The sequence below is a fragment of the Papio anubis genome, unplaced genomic scaffold (assembly GCF_008728515.1).
Source record: "Papio anubis isolate 15944 unplaced genomic scaffold, Panubis1.0 scaffold89, whole genome shotgun sequence".
In the NCBI taxonomy this organism is placed as follows: domain Eukaryota; kingdom Metazoa; phylum Chordata; class Mammalia; order Primates; family Cercopithecidae; genus Papio; species Papio anubis.
The window spans coordinates 12,193-38,271 of NW_022169137.1; the positions used below are offsets into that span (position 1 = coordinate 12,193).

The 26,079-nt window shown below is 36.3% G+C and overlaps 1 protein-coding gene across 4 annotated transcripts in view; it reads right to left on the reverse strand.

Annotated features, from left to right (window-relative positions):
• Positions 1 to 581: 581 nt before the first annotated feature.
• The window catches only part of LOC101002334 (ribonuclease H2 subunit B), a 63,381-nt gene continuing 37,883 nt past the window's right edge, over positions 582 to 26,079 (reverse strand). The window contains exons 7-11 of one of the 4 annotated variants that reach the window (XM_009191948.2): positions 25,530 to 25,635; positions 23,010 to 23,091; positions 21,580 to 21,622; positions 16,967 to 17,047; positions 14,149 to 14,560 (exon numbers count right to left, since the gene is read on the reverse strand). In XM_009191948.2, coding sequence (XP_009190212.1) covers positions 14,444 to 14,560; positions 16,967 to 17,047; positions 21,580 to 21,622; positions 23,010 to 23,091; positions 25,530 to 25,635 — 429 coding nt within the window. In that variant the 3' untranslated portion in view covers positions 14,149 to 14,443. Of the gene's footprint in view, positions 1,111 to 14,148; positions 14,561 to 16,966; positions 17,048 to 19,137; positions 21,059 to 21,579; positions 21,623 to 23,009; positions 23,092 to 25,529; positions 25,636 to 26,079 lie in introns of those variants that run through there. The other 3 variants (XM_009191949.2, XM_021929634.2, XM_021929633.2) reach the window with 3 other exon arrangements.

Below are 26,079 nucleotides of genomic sequence, written 5' to 3' on the forward strand. Positions count from 1 at the left end.
GGAAAAAAAAAACAACCGAATGAAATCTTGTAATGTTAGGTGTTTGAATTTAAAGTGTTGGAACAGAAACTCGGGGCACAGGTAAGACAGCAGGGTCTCTAGTGACAAACTTGAACATCATCAGAATCTAGTGGCTTTGGTTTTTGCAGAAGGAAGATTCACTTGTCCACTACAGAAGGGCAGGAATTTTGAAAGTCCCTTGAGGTTAACAAAAATTTCTACATGTGAAGGGAGGTGTGGAAAAATGGTAAACTATGTCCCAGAACTAGGGTCTAATTATTAATAATCTTTGTAGTCAGAGATTCAGAAACAAAATTATTTCCTGAAGAAGCAGATTGGGGTCCTGTGTGAATGCGGGAAGATCAGCTGAGCAGCACCCACACATTCCTCTTGCATGTCAAGTGGACAAGCCAGCTCAAATCTGCAGACATTTTTGCACAAAACCTCCCACTGCCTGCTAAAACATATTCACAACGCACCAGATTCCCCACCAAATCATTTTTTGGCATCTACTTCCAACCTTCCCTCATCTCCTATGTCCTTACTCTGAAAAATAAAATAATACACATACTGGACAAATCTTTTAAAAAGGAAGAAATGTTTAATAACTCCTGGAGAGATAAAACGCCAGTGTTTAGGCATATTTATGAATTAGAAGCTTCCAAATTGACATGGAGTAAAGAAGTGTCAGGTTTTTAAAGTAAGGGTTGAAACTTGGTTTGCCAAAGCTTTCAGGGTGAAATCAAGATAATCAAGTACTTTAAGTCACCACATCCATGCCTAAAACATGCTGGCCTGACCCAAGCTTGAGGTCCTCAGACTATGAACAGGTGCACAGCTGGGATGCTTTGAAGCTCCCGGACAGAACCGCCTAGCTGAGCGCTCCAGGGAGGAATGCTGCTGCCACATAGACTAGTGGGACTCATCAAAGAAATAAAGCATTTACAGTCAGCGCTTTAAAATACACCTTTTGGCACTTGGCAATTTTCCAGAAAGTGCAGAAGAAAAAGTCCGAGCCCTCTGGGAGTGTCTGAAGTTGCAGGGAAAACCGCCAAGCCTTGCGTGGAGCCACCACCGTCACTTGCCCCTTTTCTGTCTTTGTGCTGCCATCTAGAGAGGAAAGGAAAACATGTGTTGTGTCCTGGTGAGGAGAAACAGTCACCTGAAATCCCAAGCACCATCTGCAGCTCCTAGAACAGAACGCAGGGCTGGCGGGTTTAGTCCTGAGGGGAGCTGAGCATTTTTGCTTCTAAGAGATGACCTCAGATACAAGAAGGGGCTCCCATCATGGCCAGCCTCCGAGATCTCATTCTAGAGTTCATAGCAGGCTCCTGGAGAGCACATCAGGAAGTATATTTTTCTTTAAATGTTCAAAGGGAGGGAAATATAATGTTGGGGTGGCCCAAACTTATGGGATGGGCACCATCTTATAGGAAAAAAAAAAATACAAGAAATGCATGAAAATAACGTTCGGAGATGAGTACTTCTTAAACCATTTTTCTTTTCTTTTCTTTTCTTTTTTTTAAGAGGCAGTTCCTTTTATAAAAAGCAGGAAGCCTTATGTGGACTCCAATGTATAAAAAATAGATAAGCAGATACTTGTTGCTGATAGAAGTAATAGCACCTCATGTCCCTGTGAGGAATGTACTGAACAAGTTTAATTACTACAAGTTGGTTTTTATTGAGTGCAAAATTAAAAATAACTTATTTTGGAGCTATATGTTACCAAGGCCTTCTCTGACCACTCACTCCTCAGAACTCAGTGCCCTGCCTGGTCAGCTTTTTCCATAGGTCCTGGCACTACTTGAGATATCATCTGTCTACTCACTCTAGAATGGAAATTCTTGAGGGCAGGTATTTTTGCCTGCCATGTTGATATCTGCATTTCTACCATCTAGAACATGTCTAGCACACAGGAGGTGCTCAGTACATGCTCTTAAAGGAACAAATAAATCTAAGTTGATTCCTTAGCTTCTTTTGCTTGTTTATGCAAGAACTAACAACATGTCTAACTTTAATTTTACATGCATTCTGAATCAAACACGTGTAAAGTAACAATTCTTTTAAAGTCCATGAAGAAGCTCTGATTTCTCTGTAAATTTCATTTGGTGCTGTCCTCCATTTCAAATAGTCTTGATTAGCCTGAGACCATCAAAATAACATTTATTAATGAAAGTACAGTAAATGCTAAAACACTGACAGCTGAATTAAAGATTTGACATGCAAATGTACCAGCTAAGTAGAAGCTTTACTTAAATTCTGGCTTGCTACCGTTGAGGATAAATTGACCTGCAGAATTCATTATGAATAAAGCAAGAAGATGTAGCAGAATAAATGTGATTTTTTTTCCTTTCTTCAAGTAAAATTTGCAATTAAAACAGATTACTTAAGGCTAAATGGTCATAAACTACACAGACAATGGTATGAATAGGAACCTTGGGTAAACAAAAGGAATGAGGCCTAAGCTTGGGCATCTGGGCTTGGCCACCTATCGTCTGTATGACCTCACATGAACCATCAATAAAACAGGGATACCACCTCCTTCCAGTCTAGCTCGGAGGGTTGTTGTATAAATTAATTTATTTTATTTTACTTTTTTAAGAGACAGGGTCTTGCTCTGCCACCCAAGCTGAAGTGGAGTGTTACAGTCATAGCCCACTGTAACCGTGAATTCCTGGGCTCAAGCAATTCTCCTTCCTCAGCCTCCCAAGTAGCTAGAATTACAGGTGTGTGCCACCACACCTGGCTAATTTTTTAATTTTTTTTTTTTTTTTTTTGTAGAAACAGAGTCTTGCTATGTTGTCCAGGCTGGACTTGAACTTCTGGCCTCAGCTTCCCGAAGTACTGGAATTACAGAAGTGAGTGACTGTGCCCAGCTAATATTAATTCAAATACTGATAAATGATTGCTGTGAGAACTGTAAAAATACTATGAAACATAGGGAGGAGTCCTTTTGGTCAGTCTAATGGCTCTGAGGAATATGTAAACCTCAGGACTGTGTAATCTCAGAGTGTATACCAAGGTGTAAAAATCAAATCATTTCTTCTGATTATTCAGATGAGGACAAAGCCCATAAACATTTTCTAAGCACACTTGGAAAACACCCTCCCACTTGTTTCTCTAGACCTGGAGCTCTTTGTCTTCCAAGAGATCAGACTATGACATAGCTAACTCCCAAGACTGCCAAATTTTGGATTAGTCCTAGAGAAAGGGGTGTTTGGGAGAAAATATGTAATACAAGGCAGCTAGTCAAGTTAGATTAGCTTTAAGAACAGAGAAAGTCAACTCCTAAACTATGTGAAAAGGCTGTCTTTCCTATCTGGTGAAGAGCTGATGGTCTAGAATGTAACAGCGTCAAAGTTAGGGCCCCTGGGGAAAGGGAATTTGATGTGGTGGAGTCTGGATGTGAGAGGTCCTGAATTCAAGTTCTGGCTCAGTGATTCATTAGCTGTGTGATGTTGGACAAACGAGCTGACCTTCCCTTTTTCAACTGCAAAACAAGAGAAATAATACCCTTTGTGCCATATGGCTCCTGGAAAGATTAAACACATAAATTCATGTCAAAGGTGCTTTAAAAAAATCACAAAGCACTTTGCCAGTCTTTGTTATTACTTTCCAACAATTGTGTTCTTTGTATTTCTTTCTATTGCAAAGTGAAATAATCTTTGGAAAATGAAGAAAAGAAATATACATATACATGTGTCATGGACACCCCAAAACCCAGCATGAGCATTTTGTTGTATTTTCTTCCAGACTTTCTTCCAGCAAAACACATGAGCTAGTTCATCTAAAGAGTTTAGGGGAGTGCCTAGTATATGGTAAGCACTGCATGAAAGCGAACTTTAAAAGCACTTTCCTCCCAGGTATAAAGGAGATGAGGCTCCCCAAGCACCAGTGACTGGAGGGAAAGACATAAAAAATCTTGATGATGTAGTCCTATCTCATGCTGAGAGGTGACTGGGGCCCAGCGATACCAGTGACCTCCTCCACGCCTCATAGAATTGAGGCAGAACTGAGACTACAACCAGGACCAATCCTGCCACGTTGTATTAATTAGTCTGTTTAGTACTGAAACATGGTTAATGTGAAGTCCTTTTTTCACTTTATTTGTGTTTTTAAAGATTAAGATATCTGTTTACTGTTGTCAGAAGTTTGCATACAATATAAACAACACTGTACATTTAGTAAGTAAATGGGTACACTTTAGGTTCTCACTTCGAGCTTGCCTTTGTGTCTTGCTAGGCCTCAAATAAGAGAACTGTGATTTTGGGAACGGACAGCAGCACAATATGAAATAGATTTGAACAAACAAAAGACAATTCCACTTGACATCCAATTTAAGCCTTACAGAGGAGAGTCTCTTTGGCAGTGCAGAACCGAGAAGCACAAACCTTGAAAGATGACAAGATCTGAGAGTACAAGAAAATTTTAAATTGAAGATAAACTAGTCATAAAAAAGGAAAGAATGTTGGTAACCTGGGATCTCTTTCAGAAAAAAAAAAAAAAAATTTATGGTTTGATGAAAAAGATGGAGGCTCTTGTCTGTGTACCCAAGTGGTTTTGCAGTTTGTAGAAATATTTTGAAGTTTTCCCAAACTTGGCACATTAATCAAAAAGAAAAATGATCTAAGTAAGAGAAGCAAAGGGCCAAAGGATTCGAGTAGGCTAGCGTATCCTAACGTTTAGTACAAGAGAGTCTAAAAAGGCTCTAGTTTGAAATTCCTTAAATTATTTTAAAGGACAGGATATGTAGATATAAGTCTGTATCTGTGCATATGTGGGTACGCATTTATGTTTGTGTGTATATATGTGTGCTTATGAACATTTTATGTACAAATATAAACCCACATGGATTTGTTCCTAATATTATTCCCCAAAACAGCACCTGGTATGTGTAACACCTTTTGTTTTTCACTTTTCAATTATTATTCAACTCAGTTAATGTTGTACATTGCCAGTGGGATCTTCAACTTGGCATCAAAGGTAAAGTCAAATAGGCAAGAAAAAAAAATTGCCAATTTCCCAAATTCCCAAATAATTTGTAGCTAAATCATAACATGAGCTCTTATTCAAGCTCCTGTGAATACAAGGAGTTTATAAAGACCACACATATTCTCAAACTGCAATAATTTAGGTTGTGGGCTTAATATAAATAATCTCTAAGTGCTACGTAAAATGACTCCAGCAAGTGCAGTTCAATCAACTGACAGAAGCAAATTCACAGCCCTTTATCCAGAGAGATTAAAGACTGTATCTATTTCATTCATTACCAGCAACATTAACACACAAATTTAAGGCCCATACAAGTTTATGAGTGAGTTTATGAATAAGTCCTTGGACTTCAAATACTAACGCATCACAGAAAACTCATTCTCAGAATGACTCTTGAAGTTCAAGGGTTAGCAATAAGGCTGTCAACGACTCCAACACTGTATTGCTGAACACCTGTCTGGGGTGTCCAGAACGGATTGATGGATTGGTTGGTTGGTTAATTCTCTCATGCAGCAAACATCTTTGAGGGTCTACTGTATACAACCCCAAGTTAGGTGCTGCGTATGTACAGTCATGTGTTGCTTATTGATGGGATACGTTATGGGAACAGTGTTGTTGAGCAATTTCGTTGTTGTGTGAACATCACAGAGTGTACTTATACAACTTATACAGACCTATGGTGTAGTCTGCTACACACCTAGGCTATATGGTACAGCTGATTGCTCCTGGGCTACAAACCTGTATAGCATGTTAGTGTACTGAATACTGTAAATAACTGTAAAACAATAGTAAGTACTTGTATATCTAAACTTATTTAAACATAGAAAAGGTAATGCATTGTGCTACAACTTAGGTTGTGATGGCTACAACTCATTAGGTGATAGGAGTTTTTCAGCTCTGTTATAATCTTATGGGACCACCATCACATATGCAGTCTGTCATCAACCAAAACATTGCTGTGCCAGGCATGACTGTATGTGAAGCAGTCAGGCAAGGTCCTATGCAGAGAGTAATGCAGGAAAATGGTTTGGAGAGTACTGAGTAGGAGCTGGGTGGAGGTAGGGGAGGAAGGTCAAGGATTGGGTCTCTGGAAGAGTGATTAAGATAAGTGATAATAACAAGATGGAGCCAGTCCTGTGAAGACTCAGAAAAAGGCACATAGAGACAAACCAGTCATCCAAAGGCACCAGTGTGGAAACAGCTTGGCATATTCAAGGACCCAAAAGAAAGCCAGAAAACAGCTTAGGCACTTTAAAGGTAGATAAAGATCTCGACTTCACTGGAAAAATCAAGTCTCAATTAGTGAGAATATTGCTGAGATTATTCAACCTATCTGACTATCATGTACTCATCCTTTACCAATCGCATACTGTGTGCTCAGCACCATGCAAGACGCAAGCTTGAATGGCACAGAGTTCCTGTTGTTAAGAAGCTGACTTTCAACAGGGATAATGATGCAGGTGTTTAAGCAGCTCCTCCTCTCATCTTTTGCCTTTTGGGTGGGTGTCAATATTCTGGCTCGTATGGCACTGTACGATTATAGTTTTTGTACGGATTAAATGAGTTATTATATGTAAAGTGCTTAGGTCAATGCCAAGCACATAAATGCTATGCAGTGCTTGTTACTATTAGTATTATTAGTTAGTAGTATAGTGAAATGATCATAAGAGAAATAGGATATTAACATAGTCTCAAAGTATCTCAAAAATTGAGGGGCATTTATAAAATAACTGGCTAGTACTCGCAAAAGTGTCAAGGTCATTGAAAGACAAAGGAATATTGAGGGACTCTTTCTCTTTTTTTTGAGATGGAGTTTCCTCTTATTGCCCAAGCTAGAGTGCAATAGCACGATCTCGGCTCACTGCAGCCTCCGCCTCCTGGGTTCAAGCGATTCTCCTGCCTCAGCCTCCCGAGTAGCTGGGACTACAGTCATGTGCCACCATGCCCGGCTAATTTTTTGTATTTTTAGTAGAGACAGGATTTCTCCATGTTGGTCAGGCTGATCTCAAACTCCCAATCTCAGGTGATCTGCCCACCTTGGCCTCTCAAAATGCTGGGATTACAAGAGTGAGCCACCGTGCCCGGCTGGGACTCTTACAAGTCAGAAAACACTGAAGAGATGTGGCAGCTAAATGCAATGTAGAATCACAGACTGAATTCTGAAATTAAAAAAGTATTAGTGGAAAGATAGGTGAAAGTACAATAAGGTTGTAAATTTTCTGGTTTTGATTCTTGTAGTATGGTTATGTATGCTAACATTGAGGGAAGCTGGGTAAACGTTATATCTAAACTCTACTATTTTTGTGACTTTTCTATAAGTATAAAATGATTTCAAAATAAAAAAGTAAAAGAGAGAGAGAAAAAAAACAGACCTAGAAGACAGAAAATAACAAAGATAATAGAACTAGCAGATGAGGACATTTAAGTAGCTTTTTTAACTACATTGAAGCATTTAAAGAAAACCAACCATAATAAGAGATCTGGGAAGACATAAAGAAGAACCAAATGGAACATCTAGAACTAAAAATTACAATATTTAAGGCCGGGCGTGGTAGCTCAGGCTTGTAATCCCAGGACTTTGGGAGGCCGAGGTGGGCAGATCACCTGAGGTTGGGAATTCAAGACCAGCCTGACCAACATGGAGAAACCCCATCTTTACTAAAAATACAAAATTAGCCAGGTGTGGTGGCACATGACTGTAATCCCAGCTACTCGGGAGGCTGAGGCAGGAGAATCACTTGAACCTGGGAGGCAGAAGCTGCAGTGAGCTGAGATCGCGCCATTGCACTCCAGCCTGGGCAACAGGAGACGAAACTACCATAAATCAAAGTAAACTTGAAAATACACCAAGAGAAACTGTCTAAAAATTGAAGATAAACAAACAACAAAACAGAAACTCAGTGATAGGACCTGGAGGACAATACCAAGTGTTCCAGCAAACATGAAATTGGAGGCCCAGAAGCTGAGGGGATAGGGAGAAAAGGGAGGAAAAAACAGAAAAAAGTATTTAAAGAAATACTGGCCAGAAATTTTCCGTATTTGATGAAAATTAAAAATTCAAAAGTTCAAGGAGCTTAATAAACTCCCAAATGAGATAAACAAAATCACATCAACACATCATAGTCAACTTGCTGAAAACTAGTAATAAAGAAGAAAATTTTAAAAGAAGCCATGAGGAGGAGATACATTATGTAAAGGAGAGGAAATATAAGAAATATCATAGATGTCTCATCAGAGATTATGCAAGCCAGAAGACAATGGTTCTTTGAAAGGATCAATGAAATTGATAAACCTTTAGCTATACTAATAGAGAAAGCAAAAAGAAGACACAGATGACCAACATCAGGTATGAAAAAGGGAACATCACTACAGATCCACAGACATTAAAAGGATAATAAAAATATGATGAACAACTTATGCCAATAAATTTGACAACCTAGATCAAATGGATACATTCCTTGAAAGATATAAATTACCAAAACTGGCACAAGAAAAAAAATGAAAATTAGAATAGCTCCTCATCTATTACAGAAATTGAACTAGTAATTTAAAAGTTTTCCCCAAAGAAAATTCTAGATCCAAATGGCTTCACTGGTGAATTCTGTCCAACATATAAGGAAGCAACAACACCAACCTCACACAAACTCTTTCAGAAAGTAAGTGATAAAACAATACTTCCCAACTCATTTTATAAGCCCAGTTTTATCCTGACATCAAAATCAGACAAAATCATTACAAGTAAAGAAAACCACAGACCAATATCCCTCATGAACAGAGATACGAAAGTACTTAACAAAATATTAGGAAAAAAAAACCTCATACTACATATAAAAAGAATAATGTACTGTGACCAAGTAGGGATTATCTCAAGAATGCAAAGTTAGTTTAACATTCAAAAATCAATAATTATAATTCATATATTAAAAGACATTCCTTTATTAAAAAGAAAACTACTTGATCATCTCAATAGATACAAATTATCTGACAATATCTACATATGATAATACCTATATATTCAATAGCCATATATGATAAAAACTCACAGTGAACTAGGCATGGAAGGAAACTTTCTCAGCCTGATAAAGGGAATCTACCAAAAAACCACATACGTAGATAAATACTGATAGATACATGGATAGATTTAGAAATGTTGATATGAGTATATAGTGTATATAAATGTGTGTACATGTTGTACACACACACACACATTTCCTAGTGTTGGCTCCTAAGCAATGACATACCAATAGCAATGAGCATACCTACTGCCTAGATCTTGGTTTCTAAACTCCATTCTTCCCTGAAAAGAACCAGCGTTCCTTGAAAAAAAAAGGTGGATTCAGGGCTTGCACAGGGAAAGTACAAGAGGCTGAAACTCCAGTCACAGAAGTAGGAATGTATTAAAGAATGATAGAAATATACTCAAAAGATACAGAAGTCAGCTTGAAGGGTCTCCCACTAGCTCTTCTGAAACAACATGAGCATTAAAATTAATAATAATAATGTAATATAGCCCACTGGACAAAATAAAAATCTATAAAGCCATACTGTTAAGAATTCATAAATGAGTGAGGAAGCAAGGAAAAGGGAAAGTTCTTCCTTACAGAAGAATACCAATTGATAAATATAGAAGATATGAAAGTTAGAAAATCATCAGATCCTACAACTAGTGGGCAAACATCTGATAAGAAATAGGATACTTACAAAGTCCCAGAATACTTACCCACAAATTGCTTATTAATTACAAAAATAATCAACAATAATTCACAATGAAAAACTTGTAGGCAGCACCTTAATCAAGTGATCAAAATCAACAACACTGATATTGGGATAGACTGTGATTCCTGCCATGGTATACTGAGAAAGACATATTGCTTCTGTAGGTGCCCTAAGAGTATGACCTGAATTTAATCAGAAAGAAACATTAGAATGAGAAATATTCCAGCAAATATTTACCCTGTACTCCTCAAAAATGTCGAGTAAGACAAAGAACAGATGAGAAATTCTTGCAGATTAAAAAAAACTGTAACAACAACAAAAAGGCTCCAGTGCTAGATAGTTTTACCTCTAAGATTCTTAAACATTTTCCAGCAATAAAATATCATAATGCAAAATGAATCCTTCCAGAATATTGGAAAGAAAGGAAAGCTAGCCTAATTCTAATGCTAAAGCCTAACAGCAGCATTGCTTATGAATATGGCTGCAAAATTCCTTAATAAAAGCGTAGAAAGTCTAACTGAAAACTATATTTGACAAAGGCTAAGAAAGATAGGATGCATCCACTGTGTTATTGATCCTTTACTGCCAGGGGGAGTTTATCAGACACTCAGATACAGTTTGATGGTAGTAAAAACTTTATGGACACTTCAATAGATGCCAAAAAGATATCTGATAACAACCAACACCAATTACTAATTTAAACCTTAAGGAAACTAAGTATAAAAGGATGGATATTCTTTATCATATTAGCAACAGCTAGTGTCAGAATTAATGGTAAAGCACATCAATAAAATCACCAATTAGACACAGACAGCTATTATTACTCTTTAATACTGTTCCGGATATTCTAGCCCATGTAATATAATGTAAAAAATATAATAAAAGAGGTGTAACTATTAGAAAGAATTGCATGCAATTTTTAAAAACTAAATTACATACTATATTATGTACTGAAACCCAAAATAAATAAAATGGAAAATTTTTCCATTAATAGTTTAGTAAACTGGTTATTTAAAAGATAAATATATAAAAATATAAAACTTTACCACAAAATGACCAGTTGATAGACCTAGCTGGAAAAAACCAGATTTCATTAATAGCAATGAAAATATCTACACATACTCCTACAAAGAGATGTCTAGAACCTATTGAAGATGAAGAACCAAATGTTAGTTAAAGGTATGCTTAAGATTTGAGTAAATAAAAATAAATACTATATTCCCAAATAAGAATATTTAAGTTTGTAAAGATGTTTGTTTTCCCAAAGTAAGTTATGCATCTAACAAAATCTCAATAAAAATTCCATTGGAACTTACTCTGAGAATTTGACAAAATAACCCTACAGATTAAATGAAAAACTAAACTGGTGAGAAAATAATTAAATTACAGCTTTACCTCGCAACATATTTAAACATAATTATACATTCTCTAGATGATTTAAGTAATTAAATATAAAACAAAAAGAGGCCAGGTGTGGTGGCTCACACCTGTAATCCCAGCACTTTGGGAGGCCAAGGCGGGCAGATCACCTGAGGTTGGGAGTTCAAGACTAGCCTGACGAACATGGAGAAACCCTGTCTCTACTGAAAATACAAAATTAGCTGGGCATGGTGGCACATGCCTATAATCCCAGCTACTCAGGAGGCTGAGGCAGGAGAATCACTTAAACTCAGAAGGCGGAGGTTGTGGTGAGCTGAGATCGCACCATTGTACTCCAGCCTGGGCAATAAGAGCGAAACTCCATCTAAAAAAAAACCAAAAAAGAACCCAAAATATAACTATTAAAAAATCAGAAGAAAATAAAAGTGTCTAGTTAAATTTCCTGTAAAGTGAAATATCTTTCTAAGCACAATATCGTGTAAAGGAAAAGTTTATGTATATATGTCTACATAAAAACTAAAAATACCTGCATGTCAAAAATCATAAGCAAAATTAAAGGCAAAGTATAAACCAAGAAAAGAAATTTACAACAAACACAGTAGACAAAATTAATGTCCTTAAGCTATAGAATACTTTTAGTCAATAAGAAAAATATTGATACTCTAATAATGTAGCAAAGAATATAAAAGACAATTCTCTATAAGATGACAATTGATTAGTAAGTACGAAAAAATGTTCAAAATCACTACTAATGAATTAAAACTACAATAAAATGTTTTTTCACTTATTTCCAAAGGTAACAACCAGTGCTAACAAGGCGGCATTAAGCTTTCACATCCACTGTTTGTTAGAGTGCAAGACTCTATAAGCTTTCCATGAAATATATTCCCACAAATATATATTTGAAAATCTAATAAGCCCACATCCAAAAATCCATTATAAGGAAACAATAAAAGATGTGGACAAATATTTACTTATAATCTGATTATTCAAACGCTGAACATTTGTGAATAATCCAAATGTCCAAACAGGATCATGGTTGTTAAACAATCAAATATTCAAATAATCAAAAATTACACTGTCATTAAAAAAACCCATATTTACAAAGAAGAGTTAGTAGTCTGGGAAAATAGTAACAAAATAAAGTTTATAAAAAAGTAACTAACGTGATTCTTCACAGAATTAGAAAATAACTATTCTAAAATTCATATGGAACCAAAAAAGAGCTTAGATAGTCAAAGCAATCCTAAGCAAAAAGAACAAAGCCAGAGGCATCACATTATCCAACATTATCCACATTATCCAAGGCATCCACATTACCCATGCAAACTATACTACGAGGCTACAGTAATCAAGACAATATAGTACTGATATAAAAACAGATACATAGGTCAAAGGAAGAGAATAGAGAACCCAGAAATAAAGCCACACACCTATAGCTATCAGATCTTCAACAAAGTCAACAAAAATAAGCAATGGGGAAAGGACTCCCTGTTCAATAAATGGTGCTGGGATACATGACCAGCCATATGCAGAGGAATAAAACTGGACTCCTACCTATCACCATATACAAAAATTAACTCAAGATGGATTAAAAACTGTAAGACCTCAAGCTATAAAAATCCTAGAAGAAAACCTAGGAAATACCCTTTTCAACATCAGTCTTGGCAAACAATTTATGACTAACTGCTCAAAAGTAATTACAACAAAAATAAAAATTGACAACTGGGGGCCTAATTAAACTAAAGAGCTTCTGCACAGCAAAATAAAGTATCAACAGAGTAAACAGACAACCTACAGAGTGAGAAAAACTATGCATCTGACAAAAGACTAACATCCAGAATCTATAAGGAACTTTACACAAATCAGTAAGATACAAATAGCCCCATTAAAAAGTAGGCAAAAGACATAAACAGACACTTCTCAAAAGAAGACATACAAGTGATCACAAACATATTAAAAAATGCCCATCATCACTAATCATCAGAGCAAAGCAAATGAAAACCACAATGAGATACCATCTCCCACCAGTCAGAGCAGGTATTATTTAAAAGTAAAAAAATAACAGATGATGTTGGCAGGGCTGCAGAGAAAAGGGAACACTTTTGGTGAGAATGTGAATTAGTTCAGCCACTATGGAAAGCAGTTTGGAGATTTCTCAAAGAACTAGAAACAGAACTACCATTCGACCCAGAAATCCCACTATTGGCCACTACTGGCTATGTACTCAAAGAAAAATAAATTATTCTTATTCTACCAAAAAGATACATGCACCTGTATGTTCATCACCGCACTCCTTACAATAGCAAAGATATGGGATCAACCCAGGAGTCCATCAACGGTGGAATGGATAAAGAAAACATGGTATATATGCACCAAGGAATACTACACAGCCCTAAAAGAGAATGAAATCATGTCCTTTGCAGCAACATGGATGCAGCTGGAGGCCATTATCCTGAACGAATTAATGCAAAAAACAAACAAATAAAACCCAGAAAACCAAATACCACATGTTCTCACTTATAAGTAACAGCCAAACGTTGGGTACAAATGGACATAAAGATGGCAAAGATAGACACTGGGGACTTCAAGGGGAGGGAGAGTGGGAGAGGAGCCAGGTTTGAAAAATTACCCATCGGGTACCATGCTCACTACCTGGGTGACAGGTTCAATCACATCCCAAACCTCAGCATCACACAGTATCGCTCTGTAACAAACCTGCATATGTACCCCCTGAGTCTAAAATAAAAGTTGAAAAAAAAAAGTCATAAAATTACTATAATTCCCTTCTAAAAATTGTTATAAGAAAATATATTATCTCTGGGTAATGAAGAAATGGGAGATTGAAATTCTTATTTTATTACTTTCTCTATTTTCTACAAAGAACATCTATTCATAAAGACAGAGAAACACCATTAAAAAAATTTACCAAAAACTAAAGCCTTTTTAAAAGTAATAATTTACCTGACAGTTTTGTAATCCAGTTTCCCTCAGTATACTAAAAATATTATTACTATACCTACTGGGTGCAAAGTTGCATTAAAAAACAGTCATACACTCTAACATTGTCACAGGTCAGTTTATTGAGAAAATCCTGATGCTATATGTTAATTCTCTTCACGTGATTACTTTTCATTATGTCAGATGAGACTCCAAAAGGCCATAGCCATGAAGTTACACAATTACTTTCCCATATTTCGTTCAGGAACACAAAAACCAAATGCAAAGAAATGTTTAAGAGAACATGAAATTGGCCTCTTCCTTCCCCCCATCAAAGGTAGTTATTAATGGTCAGGAAGCACAAATTGAAACATGTAAAAAGCAAATATTTTTGCTAGATTTTATTATCAAAGTTTCAAACCTTTCCAATTGTTTTTTTATTTTTTACAACAAAAAAGGTATCAATACTTTTCATTCCACTCTTGTCAACTTTAGCCAAAGCCTTCTGAGCTGCAGTCATTTTGCTATTTTTCTGTTAATGAAAATAAGAGAGAAAAATTGTTATGAATGTAACATTTATTAATCATACATGCAAATCAAAGGAGACTGCATGTCTCAAGTTTCATTAAGGAAGGTAAGCGTCCCCCACTAACATGCTTCATAAGGGAGTGAAAAAGTTCTGATTTCTATTCAGAATTCAGACCTCAGAGACAGAATATGTTAAAAGAGGTGGAAGACAAAACTGCCGCCTTCTAAGGAGCAGAATGTTCCAATCAATGGTTTACATTGGAGAGGGGGTGGATAATTCTGGAGGGCGCATAAAGTGCAATAACACAAACAATGGAACTGACACAGGCCGCAATTGTCAGAGGTAGGAATTACAGCCTTGTATTACCACTTGATGAATAATTCACACCAATTTACCATCTGATTTCATTCATTTGCTCCATGGGAAACCAAGGACAACCCCATGATATTCAAAAGATGACTCGTGTTGCAAAGCATCCCAGACCAGCAGGATAGCTGCCTTATTTTTCCTCCAACAAAGCAATACTTTCCAAAAAGCTGACTCCAAATAATTCTGCCCTGTACATTTCTCTCTCTCTCTGGTCACTGAATTTTTTTCTTCCATGTCTTATATAAAGCACTGCAGAAGGTAAGTAGCAGCTGATTTAACTTTGATGCAGATGCACCACAGCTTGTTTGGAAGAAGCATAAATGATGGGAATCAAAAAACAAAAAACCACCTGTCTACCTGGGAATTGTAAGACAAAGTCATTGCCACAGTATTTTTTAGAGGCACAGTGTATGATTCCCACAATTCTGCTTTTCACATTCAGTCACTTATAATTTAGTAGGCTTATTTTTGACTCAATGGTGCAAAGCAACAGTCTGCTTCAGACTTATCTCTGCGTTTAAGACATTCCCCATGCTGTGCCCAAGTGGATACAGTAAGTGGCACTCACACAGAAGGGCGGGGCACAAAGATTTCTCTCAGAGAAACTGACAATGTCCCTGCTGACACAGCATCGGGATAACTAGCTATTTGGACAGATCTTAAATCGAACTATCCCCAATACCATATGCCCAAATAAATTACACATTGATTTAAGAATAACAGTTCTAAAAAACATTAAACTCAAAGGGGAGTTAGTATTTTTAAAATCTAAGTGAAAGTTAACTTATCTTGAGATGGGCAATGCCTTTCTAAGCATAAAAACAATGGAAAAATCATAAATGGAAACAATTTCTGTACTTAATCCTCAGAAAAATTTAACACTGTTAAAAAATCAAATGAAAAAGTTAAAACAAGTTTGTATCCTATATTTCACGAAAAGTGTATAATAGCCTTAATTTAGAAGGAGCTCATACAAAGCAACAGAGAAACATTACTATCTCAACATAAAAACAGTCAAGGGACAGGAACCAACAATTTGCAAAAATGCAAATGGGCCATAAGCATTTGGAAAGACAACCTTTCCAGTTAAAGAAATGTAGCCTAATTTGACAGGCAGCAATGTTCAAGAATAAAAGTGATACTCAATGCTGTCAAAAATGCAAGATAAATACTCATTGGCAATCATGTTTGGGAGCACAAATTTCTACAGTTTTGAAAAGCACTTTAGCTATATATATTTCAATTATCATGAAAGAATTCATGTTCTCCAAGCTCTTACTTCAAAGTTGTGTCTAATGAAATGATTGGAGATACAGTCTATAAGTAAGAATGTCTATCACTTCAATAAAAACAAAAAATAAAAAAATCAGAAGTAACCTATATGTCCAAATATAGGGGAATTATTAAATTACATTCCATATGGTGAAATAAACACCCATGGCTGAATATCATAAAAACATGAATAATTTTTCAAAGAATGTTTAATGACATGTGAACATTTTCACAATTTAATGCTAACTAAAAAGGGCAGAACTGAGTATTATAATGCCAGTGTTAAAGGCCACATATGTATTTACAAGGCATGTATAAAACTCAGTAAGGAATGTCACCAAAATGCCATTTGCCAGGGTGAGTGCTGAATGGTGAAATTGTTGATAATTTTTATCATCATCATCATAATTTCTGCTTCTGGGCAGCAGGGTTCATAAAAAATTACCTGTAGAGCTTCCTCCTTCCTTTCGCACCCTATCACTCTATGAATACATAGCAAAATTTAGGCACACTCTTGATAAGTAGTATATTGTTTTTCTTTCACTCATTATAAGTCTTAATTAACTAGTAACTTAATAAATCATAAATGCTTAACATTTTCATTGTCATACACAATTCTGAATTAATTATTAAGTCACAGAAATGCAAGTTAATAATTCTTCCTGGTCAAAACTGCAATCACGATCAAGTGTGCAACTGTTCCGCGTGTATTCATGTACATCACCCAATGAGTACGAACGATACGCCACTACACCTGAACCCACATACCTTTTCAGTCTTCAAATCTTTAGTATTAAACTTAGTGTAATCTTCTTTTGCTTCTACAGGCTCATCTGATAACTTTATTTTCTGCAACATTAGAGCAGTGAAGTGGTGTCAAATGTCACCTTGACACTAACATCAATCCATTAAAAAAAAAAAAAACAACATGTATAATTTAGACCTCCACAGAGGCAAATGGAAGAGAAGACACAGCAAAGGGCTTACTTTTTACAGGCTCCTTTACATTTTGTCAATCATTTAGGGAATCAAGTCACACATCACTTCTAAGAAGCAGCCTTGGTGATGGTGGGTATGATTGGGTAAGTACATGGCTGAGGTCCTTAGCTGGTCTAGCAAACACAGGCTTTGTAGGTGCCAGGTATGGTGGGCACGAGGGGATTGCTAATTACCAGATGAATGCAAAGCACAGAAGTCAAAATGAGAATAGTCTCTCGAAGGAGGCCAGGTGTCCAGCCAGAATCCCTATTTCATTTACCTCCTGGGCTGGTTTAATGTTCACTTATGAATGAAGGGACAATATTATTCTATAATCACTATCTTTGTACAGCTTCATGTCCTTCCCTCCTTTCAATTCAATTATCTTACTTTATCCATGCAAGAACAACCTTGCACAAGCAAGCAGCCAGCAAGAGAGGGAAGCACAGAGAGGCTAAATGAATAGCTTAAGGTCACCAAGTAGAGGACTTCGGCCAAGGTTTCAATTTTGATACAGTGTTCTTTCCATTAGGCCCAATGCAAGTAAGTCAGACCTTTACTTAACATTTTCTCCTTTCACATGAACATTTTACACCAGTGAATGTGAGAATCTTGTCAAGGGCTAGCCTTTAGCCTTAATGATCACAATATAGAAGAAATCATGCCACACTTATTATGTAAAAGGTACAATAGCAGGGAAGACAAGTCTTGCTGTTGAACATGGAGAATTGACTGCATGGTAATCACAAGTCAGATTTTTATAATTTTCAGGCTGGCTGTGGAGACACCAGGCTGACCAGACCCAACATGGATCTACCCTAGGAAACAGACTTCTTCCCAACTTCATTCTTCATGCCCCTGCTTGGCTAAACAAAGAACTGGTAGAATTGGTGCTAAAAGATTCCACAGCCCATGGTGTTTTATCCCACAACCCAAGAGAATAAAACACCATGTCTTGAAATTGTTTGCTGTAAAAAACAGAGGCTCATCCTGGGAATATACCACATACTATAGGAAAACCTGTTGGTCACACAGCAACCTCTAGCAAATTAATCATTAAAAGACAAAGACTAATCCATCACAAATGAACCACCTATCAGCACCAAGTGAATGTATATTTGCAACTTTGTTAAGAATATATGTTTTGGCTGGGTGCAGTGACTCATGCCGGTAATCCCAGTACTTTGGGAGGCCGAGGTGGGCGGTCACTTGAGGTCAGGAGTTCGAGACCAGCCTGGCCAACATGGCAAAACCCCATCTCTAATAAAAAGATAAAAATTAGCTGCGCATGGTGGCATGTGCCTGTAGTCCCAGCTACTCGGGAGACTGAGGCACGAGAATTGCCTGAACCTGAGCAGTGGCTGCAGTAAGCTGAGATTGTGCCACTGTACTCCAGCCTAGATGACACAGCAAGACTCTGTCTCAAAAAAAAAAAAAAAAAAAAACGAAAAAAAAAAAAAAAAAAAAAAAAAACGAAAAGAAAAGAAAAAAAGAAAAAGTAAAGAAAAAAAAGAATATATGTTTCTATTTAAATTAAGACAGTAAAGGGTGTTTAGGTGATGCACATTTTTTCTAGAAAGGGATCTTCAGCTAGGAGTGTGGAACTCACAGCTAATAATGCTGAAGGCCAAAATACTTTCAAAACACAAAAAGCTTGAAGTTATGAGGATGCTGTGGCAAAATGTTCCTAACATAGATGTCATTATAAACACTTAGGCATCATTCCCTTTTTTTCTTTAGAGACAGGGTTTCACTGTGTTGCCCAGGCTGGAGTGCAGTGGCTATTCATAGTTGCGATCATTACATACTATAGCCTTGAACTGTTGGGCTCAAGTGACCTTCTGCCTTAGCCTCCTGAGTAGCTAAAACTACAAGTGTGTGCCACTGCACTGGTGAGGTTCACTTTTCACTGATAATTCAAATAAAAAGTGTTCATTACAAGAACTTAAGATGAAAAGTACTTTTGTATGGACATAAAATGTTTAATTGGAGAAATGATTTGTTCAGGTGTTTTAATAGCTCACAACAAAACAAGATACCAGTTATAAGTATTTAAAAAAAGAAAATGATTGTGGTAGTCTCTACACAGAACTAGTTTTTATGTTATTCCTAGTGCACTGTTGAATATATTGGAAAAAAAGATGATTGAAGCATTTACTAAAATTTTTGTTATTTAAAAGACCAAATCACTATGGATTTGGGAGATTGTTTCAGCAGAAAAGTGGCTCAGAAAGACAGTAACAAATGACTAGATGGATACAGTTCTGGAAAGAGAACAAAGTACAGAGTACCACAGGGATTAATGTTAGGCCTTCTTACAAATGATTTGCAAGAAGAAACTCGGGAACATCTCCAAACCCACTGGTTGTATTCAACTCTGCTTGCTGACAGTGACAAATTGAAAAGACTGGAGCGAGTGAGGGTTGGAAGCTGAGTTTCAACAAAGGCAGACATATGATAGTAAAGGAAAATAACATAAAACATATTAAGGATGACAGGCTCCATGCTATCGATTACAACATAGATACAAAGATACCTAACAGCTACTGGAATATATTTCCTGCAAACAGTCAACTATATTACTGTAAAAATCAATCAAATCCTGGATACAGACAGGAAAGCTAGCAGAAGATATGTCCTACGCTTGTTTAAATGATGGTACATCATCCAGTATAGTTTATAATGTGTACACTGGAACCCCAGAAAGACACAGAGTAGAAGACCTCGAAAAGCAACTCAAATAATATAGAAGACAAGGCTGGGGTTTAGGAAGAGCAAGATGCCAAAATCGAAATCAGGGCTTGGCAAATGAAGGCCCAGGGGCCAAATCCAGCTGGCTGCCTGCTTTTATAAATGAAGTTTTACTGGAACACAGCCATGCTCATTCGTTTATGTATTATCTGTGGCTGTTTTCACAATAAAACAGCAGAGTTGAGTAGTTGCAACAGAGTCCATCTGCTTCATGGAGCCTAAAATATTTACTATCGGGCTTTAGAAGAAAAAGTTTGCTGATCCCTGATCTAAATCATAAATGATGAAGTCACAAACAACTTAAATTCTGAAAATTAAAATAAGAAAACAGAAATCAGGAGCAGAGAAGAATAAAGTTATGAAACATATTACTCCAAAAGGTACCCAAGGCTAAAGCTTTCAAGAATAGGTTTAGATCAATTCATGAATGATCTCTCAAGTTACTAAGGAAGATAGATATTTGGGAGAAAAAAATCTGCTTAAGTCTTGGATGAAGAAACATAAGAAACACTCTCAGAGAACCTACCCTCTTAGTTTCAGCAACACAATTGTGCCTGTCTAGGTCCTCTAGAGCTACTGTCAGAGATTAACGACTGGAATGAAAGAAGCATGGGTCTGGCCTAGAGCAGTCCTTAGATCTTACAGGAACAGGCTTCTGCCCAGTGCATTCTCCAACAGAGTAAAAAATGCATTTTTTTTTTGACAACATGCTGAACATAGCCCCAGACAAACACTGCTGTACTTTCAATTTTCTGTCCTTTTCTAAGGACAATGTTTTTGGAGCCACCACCACCTCTATAAAGGGAATGATATAAAAATTTCTGAGCATGTTGGCTACCTTATAGGCCAAGGAATGAATGCAAGGGAGAAGGAAAGTTTGTAACATCCGCAATATGTCCATTTTACATTCTCAAGGCATTCTTTACTTTGCTGGCTGAAGAAATGACCTCACTGACAAGCTGGTGCGCATGCTTATTTCCCTGTCTTGGAGCAGCGTTTAACTCATCTGAGATCTGGTCTGGGCTGAAGGAACGCTGCAATTTGCAGTCAGGTGTGGTTTATGATTGGCTTGTCCATTCTCTTGATCTAGGAGATAAACACACCAGCTGCAGAGGAGCTGTGGGTAGCAGCCTGAGAATGAATGAGGGAAAGATTTTCCACTAACAAAGATTACACGTAAATTCGTCAATCATTTCAAACTGAGAAAAAAAGTGATCATCCTTTCTCAAAGGATTCTTTGTGTTATGGAAATCACTTTCTGTTCACCTTTGTGTGCCAGTGACAATTAGATTTGGCAAAATGAATTTTAGTTATATATAGAGTATGATTAGTGATTACTAAATTTAATTAAGTGATCTAACTAATGCAGGAAGATTTAATTTTAACTATATGTCTTTAATATTGTCATGGGGTACCTTGCTAAAACCAACTCTTCTTGGGTTTTCATGGCACTTTATTTACCATTCAGGTGGAATCTACAAAAATAAAAAATAGTGATGGACAGCCCACTACAATCTTTATTCCACATGGCATCACTCCATGCAAAATGGATTTAGTATGTTTTAAAATATATTAGAAAAAACTAAACTCATGTGGTAAGAGTGTAATATTTTTCTAAGTCCCCCAAAGATATCTTAGTCACAGCTTCTTACCTTTGATGGAGGATTTGGCAACGAGGCTGAAGGTTCTGGAAGCCTAAGGAAGTTAAACATAAGAATCAAAGTCATGGTTTTTCATAGACAAACAAACAGAAAGACAGGGCCAACTTAAGACTTAGTAAGTCCTACTTTTCAACTTACAGCTTTACCTCCATATATCTTCCTGTTCAATTACCTCAGTGTAAAGAACGAAAGTTTTCTCAATAAAAGAGTCTTTATTTTGATATGTAATTCCTTGTTTTGGCATTGTCTGAACTAAAAAATAAAATTAGAACCCATCTGTTGGAACAGAGTTACTTTTCTTTAGCCTCTATAAATTTGTGTTTGGGTGTTGGAGTATTTTTTCTTCATAATAAAGATGCTAACATATATTTAAAGGTGAAAATTATTTTAACTGTTCACAAAAAGCCACATAAATTTCAACTTTTCTTCCATTAGAAAGCAGTTTAATTGGCATACCTTTCTTCTGAACTCTTCAACCAAAACTTAAAAATGTTAGTGGAAAGAAAGGAATCTATACAAATAACGGAGTACAAAGACATGAGGTCTCTAACAAGACAAGCAGCATAGAAATCTGGGGATATTAAGCAGAGGGATGTGATTATCAATTTGAAGCAGGCTTTCAACACACTTTAACTATTATAGAAACCAGCTTCCAATCATTGTTTTTTAAAGTAGGACCTCTGGAATTTGCTAAAACCAGTAACTATATCTATTAAAAAGTCATTTTATCTTCATGACTCAGAGGATAAAAAGGATTTATAAGGATCAGGAAAAGCTATTAAATCATCACACGCATAAAATCTTAACAACAAAATTAAGTAACGATTTTGCAAAAATCTAGAAAATAAACACTTCTTTTTCAACTTAAAGTCTAAATGTATAAACTCTTTATAAAGAAAGGAACATACATTAAACCATTCTTAAAACCCTTCTTCTGCCCCTCAAAGACACAGCTTGGGTTTCATATTACTTTGACTTCCAAGTCTTAGGCATAGTAAAGTCCCTTTAGTGAACATCTAGTGATAATAGTGCAAATGATACAAATATTTTATAAATTTAAAAAAATTCTATATTCCATCTACTCTTTCCATCCCTCTTTTCTACCTCTTAAAATGATCATAAAGAACCAAATTAGTTAAGTATAATTGAGGATAAAATTTTAACATAGTTAATCCTCTAAAATCAGACCAAGCCATAATTCCAATCTTGACATTAACTAGTTCCTGCAATCTGTATCCATCAAATCAGTTCATTCCAATCATCCATTAAAAATCACCTCCAAGGCACAAAGTAATATGACACAGCTCAAGAATAATCTTGTATCATAAACAGTGATATGATAAGCCATAAGGAAACCCCACTGCTGGGGAAACCAAGAAGCAGATGGTACTTCATTATGACTGAAGATAATCAATACTTACTTTAAGTATTTAGATAAGTCATCACTTAATTCTTTAGGGATGTAATCAGATATCAGACCATGGGCATAACGAATATAATCCTCTGAAAGAAACAGAAGGAGGAGTGAAAGTAAAAAAAATAGTAATTATGGTGGTTTTACAGTCAAATTGACCTGAGTTCAAATTCTGACCCTATCTGGATAAAGGGAACTCACTTAAGCTCTAGCCTCAGTTTTCTCATTTGTAGAATGGGGATAGTAATATCTATCTGTCAGACTAGTGGGAAGATATGATGGATGAGATATGACATGGGATGATACCAAAGATATAAGATAAAACAAGTATAATACAGTAGATGCTCCCTAAATGACAGTAAAAACAAAAACTCAGGGTTGCTTTCTTAGTCGAAACCATTGAATACAAATAAAGTTTAAAAATCAGCTATAACAATATGATATAGTCATGTCTTTGTTAAAAGGGTAATCTTTTCTAAGCCTGTTTCAATAAAGAATAAATCTAATTATTCAACAGTAATGAGCATACTCATTTAAGAGAAATAAAATACCGTATGTCTCTACTACTAGGTATTTGCTTTATAAGAACCCTGAAAAAAAAAATATATAGTTCTATATGTACATATTGTTCTATATATAGTTCTACACACACACACACACACACACACACACTCCCAAACTAATAAAACACTTAAAAAAAAACCAACTAACTCAGAATTTGTCATCATTAGTTCTAAAGCATCTGGGTTCTCAGTACTAAAATGCAGCTCTGGCAGCAATTAGAAACACAGTTACATAAGAAGACAACAAAAACTGTTTCAAAACTCTGTTCCTGAATTCAATATTTTATGTAGAATACAAGCAGATAATCAAACTTAATCATAAGATGGGATAACCATGCGGGGATATAAACCACCAAAAGCAGACCCCAGGTTTGCTGCTGGGATATTCATTCACTTCCTTTTTTCCATTCTTCTCTGCTCTCAAGTGAAAGTAACAATTTGCCTTAGTATTACATAGAAAATGACTGCCGTCTGGTGACCACCTGACGTCAAAAAGTCTTCAGTAAGAGATTTTCATTGTCAACGTAGAACTGAAAGTTATCATTTGACCCTTCTTAAAATTGCTCATGGTTCTGGGATAGTCATTATCCAACCAGTCATGACTAGACAAAGAAAACTATTTTAAGAAAGTCAACATATAGTTCATTTGCTTCCTCTGGTACCAAACCAAGCTAAATATCTAAAAAAGGAAATAATGTACAATATGTAAAGCTTACTTTACGGCCAGGACACTAAATGGCAATATATAGCCAAGCCCAGAATCTTAATATATAGAGTACTGGTAAAAGCACTAGACTTAGAACAGAAGATCTTGAGGATAAGTTACTATCTCTCCATTTAAAAAATGAGATGATCTGTCTAAATAACCTCTAACATCTCTTCTTCTACTTTTAAAACAAAATCTATGGTTTCATCCATCCATCCATGGATGCATCTATCCACCCACCTATCTATCCATTAATCATCTATCTCAATCCCTCATCTTCTATTGTTAAAGCCAATTAAAGACACTGACAGCTGGTAACTCAGTATGGCAAAGGTGCTGTCCACCACTCCCGGAATAGCAGTAGCCAACTAGCTATACATGCAAGGCAGATTCCTGCAAATCAGATTGCCTGAATTACTATCAATCACAAACAGGCCACTATTCCTAGTTTTTATTTATGTAATGACTAAAGCCATATGTATACCCTGAACAAGGGAACAACGAATTGGAGTTTAACGTCAGAATAATTTCTGTCTCACTATTTGAGATTGTTAACTGTATTATATAGCTGTTCTTATTCAACAATACATATAGAAATAAGAGGACTCTACTTGGAAAAGAAAATAATATACCTTTTTGAGATTATGAAAGAATAACCTAAAAGAAAAATTGCCAAGCAAATCAATTTTCATCTAAAATCAAAGTATATTGATCCCTGTATCAGGAAACATGCGTCTTGAGAAGAAAATGCAAACAGATGCAGCCACTGGAACAGTACAACTGTGTCGCAGGAACAGTATCACAAAAAGGTTATGAGTGTGGGCTTGAGAGACAAGCTCCATAAATAGCTCAGCTTTGCCATTTACTAGTTGCGAGACTTTGGACAGGGCCTCAAGACGCTCATTATGAAATTTACTGGGAAGGTTGGATGAGATCATGTTTGTATAGTGGCAACTTAGCAAAGGGCCTGGCACACAATACACCCTCAATAAATGATAGCCAGGGTTGTTACTACTATCAGTGTAAAAGAAATATTTGCTGAATAAATAACTTAAGTATCAATGAATAACAGAAGTAACCTATCGTAGAAATATTCTTTGCTTCTGAAACAAGATGCACACCTGCCACAATGTATACCAGGCATTGGTAGGAATATGAGGCTTCTGTGACATTAAGATTTTTAAATCTTAAGATAGGCATTTACACAAAAGCAACTTACTCCAGACAAAAATCATTTCTGATAAAATGCTTTACTTACCTTCCTTGTCAGTGGAAACTTGGTCACCAGAGAAAAATGCAGTTGACTGTACCCGGCAACTGACATTCACATTATTGGTTTTTAATGCTGCTGTAGTTTGGTTAACCTACAAAGCAACCAAAAGGGGAAAAGCAGCGTATTTTCAACTTAACTTTAGAAATCTATGACTTCATAGGTGGCCTTCAAACCACTTAAGAGATCTGCAAAGATGTATTTGAGAACCTAGAAGTATCTTCACCAGACACCAGAAGATGAGAAATGGTTGCCCATTTGAAGAAAGGCTGAGTGGCAGCAGGATCTCTGGATGATCTCACTACACAGACTGCCATGGCCTACACAGTATGAGAGGCAACATATTGTGATAACTGAGAGCTCTGACTCTGGAGTCAGGCCGCTGGGCTTGGCTCTGTAACCACGGCTAGTTACTTAACCTTTCTGTGGCTCTATCTGTGAAATGGGGAAAAAAATAACATCCACTTCACAGGACTACTGTGAAAATTAAATAAGATAATATATGTAAATAAAGCCCTTAGAATAGAACCTGGCATAA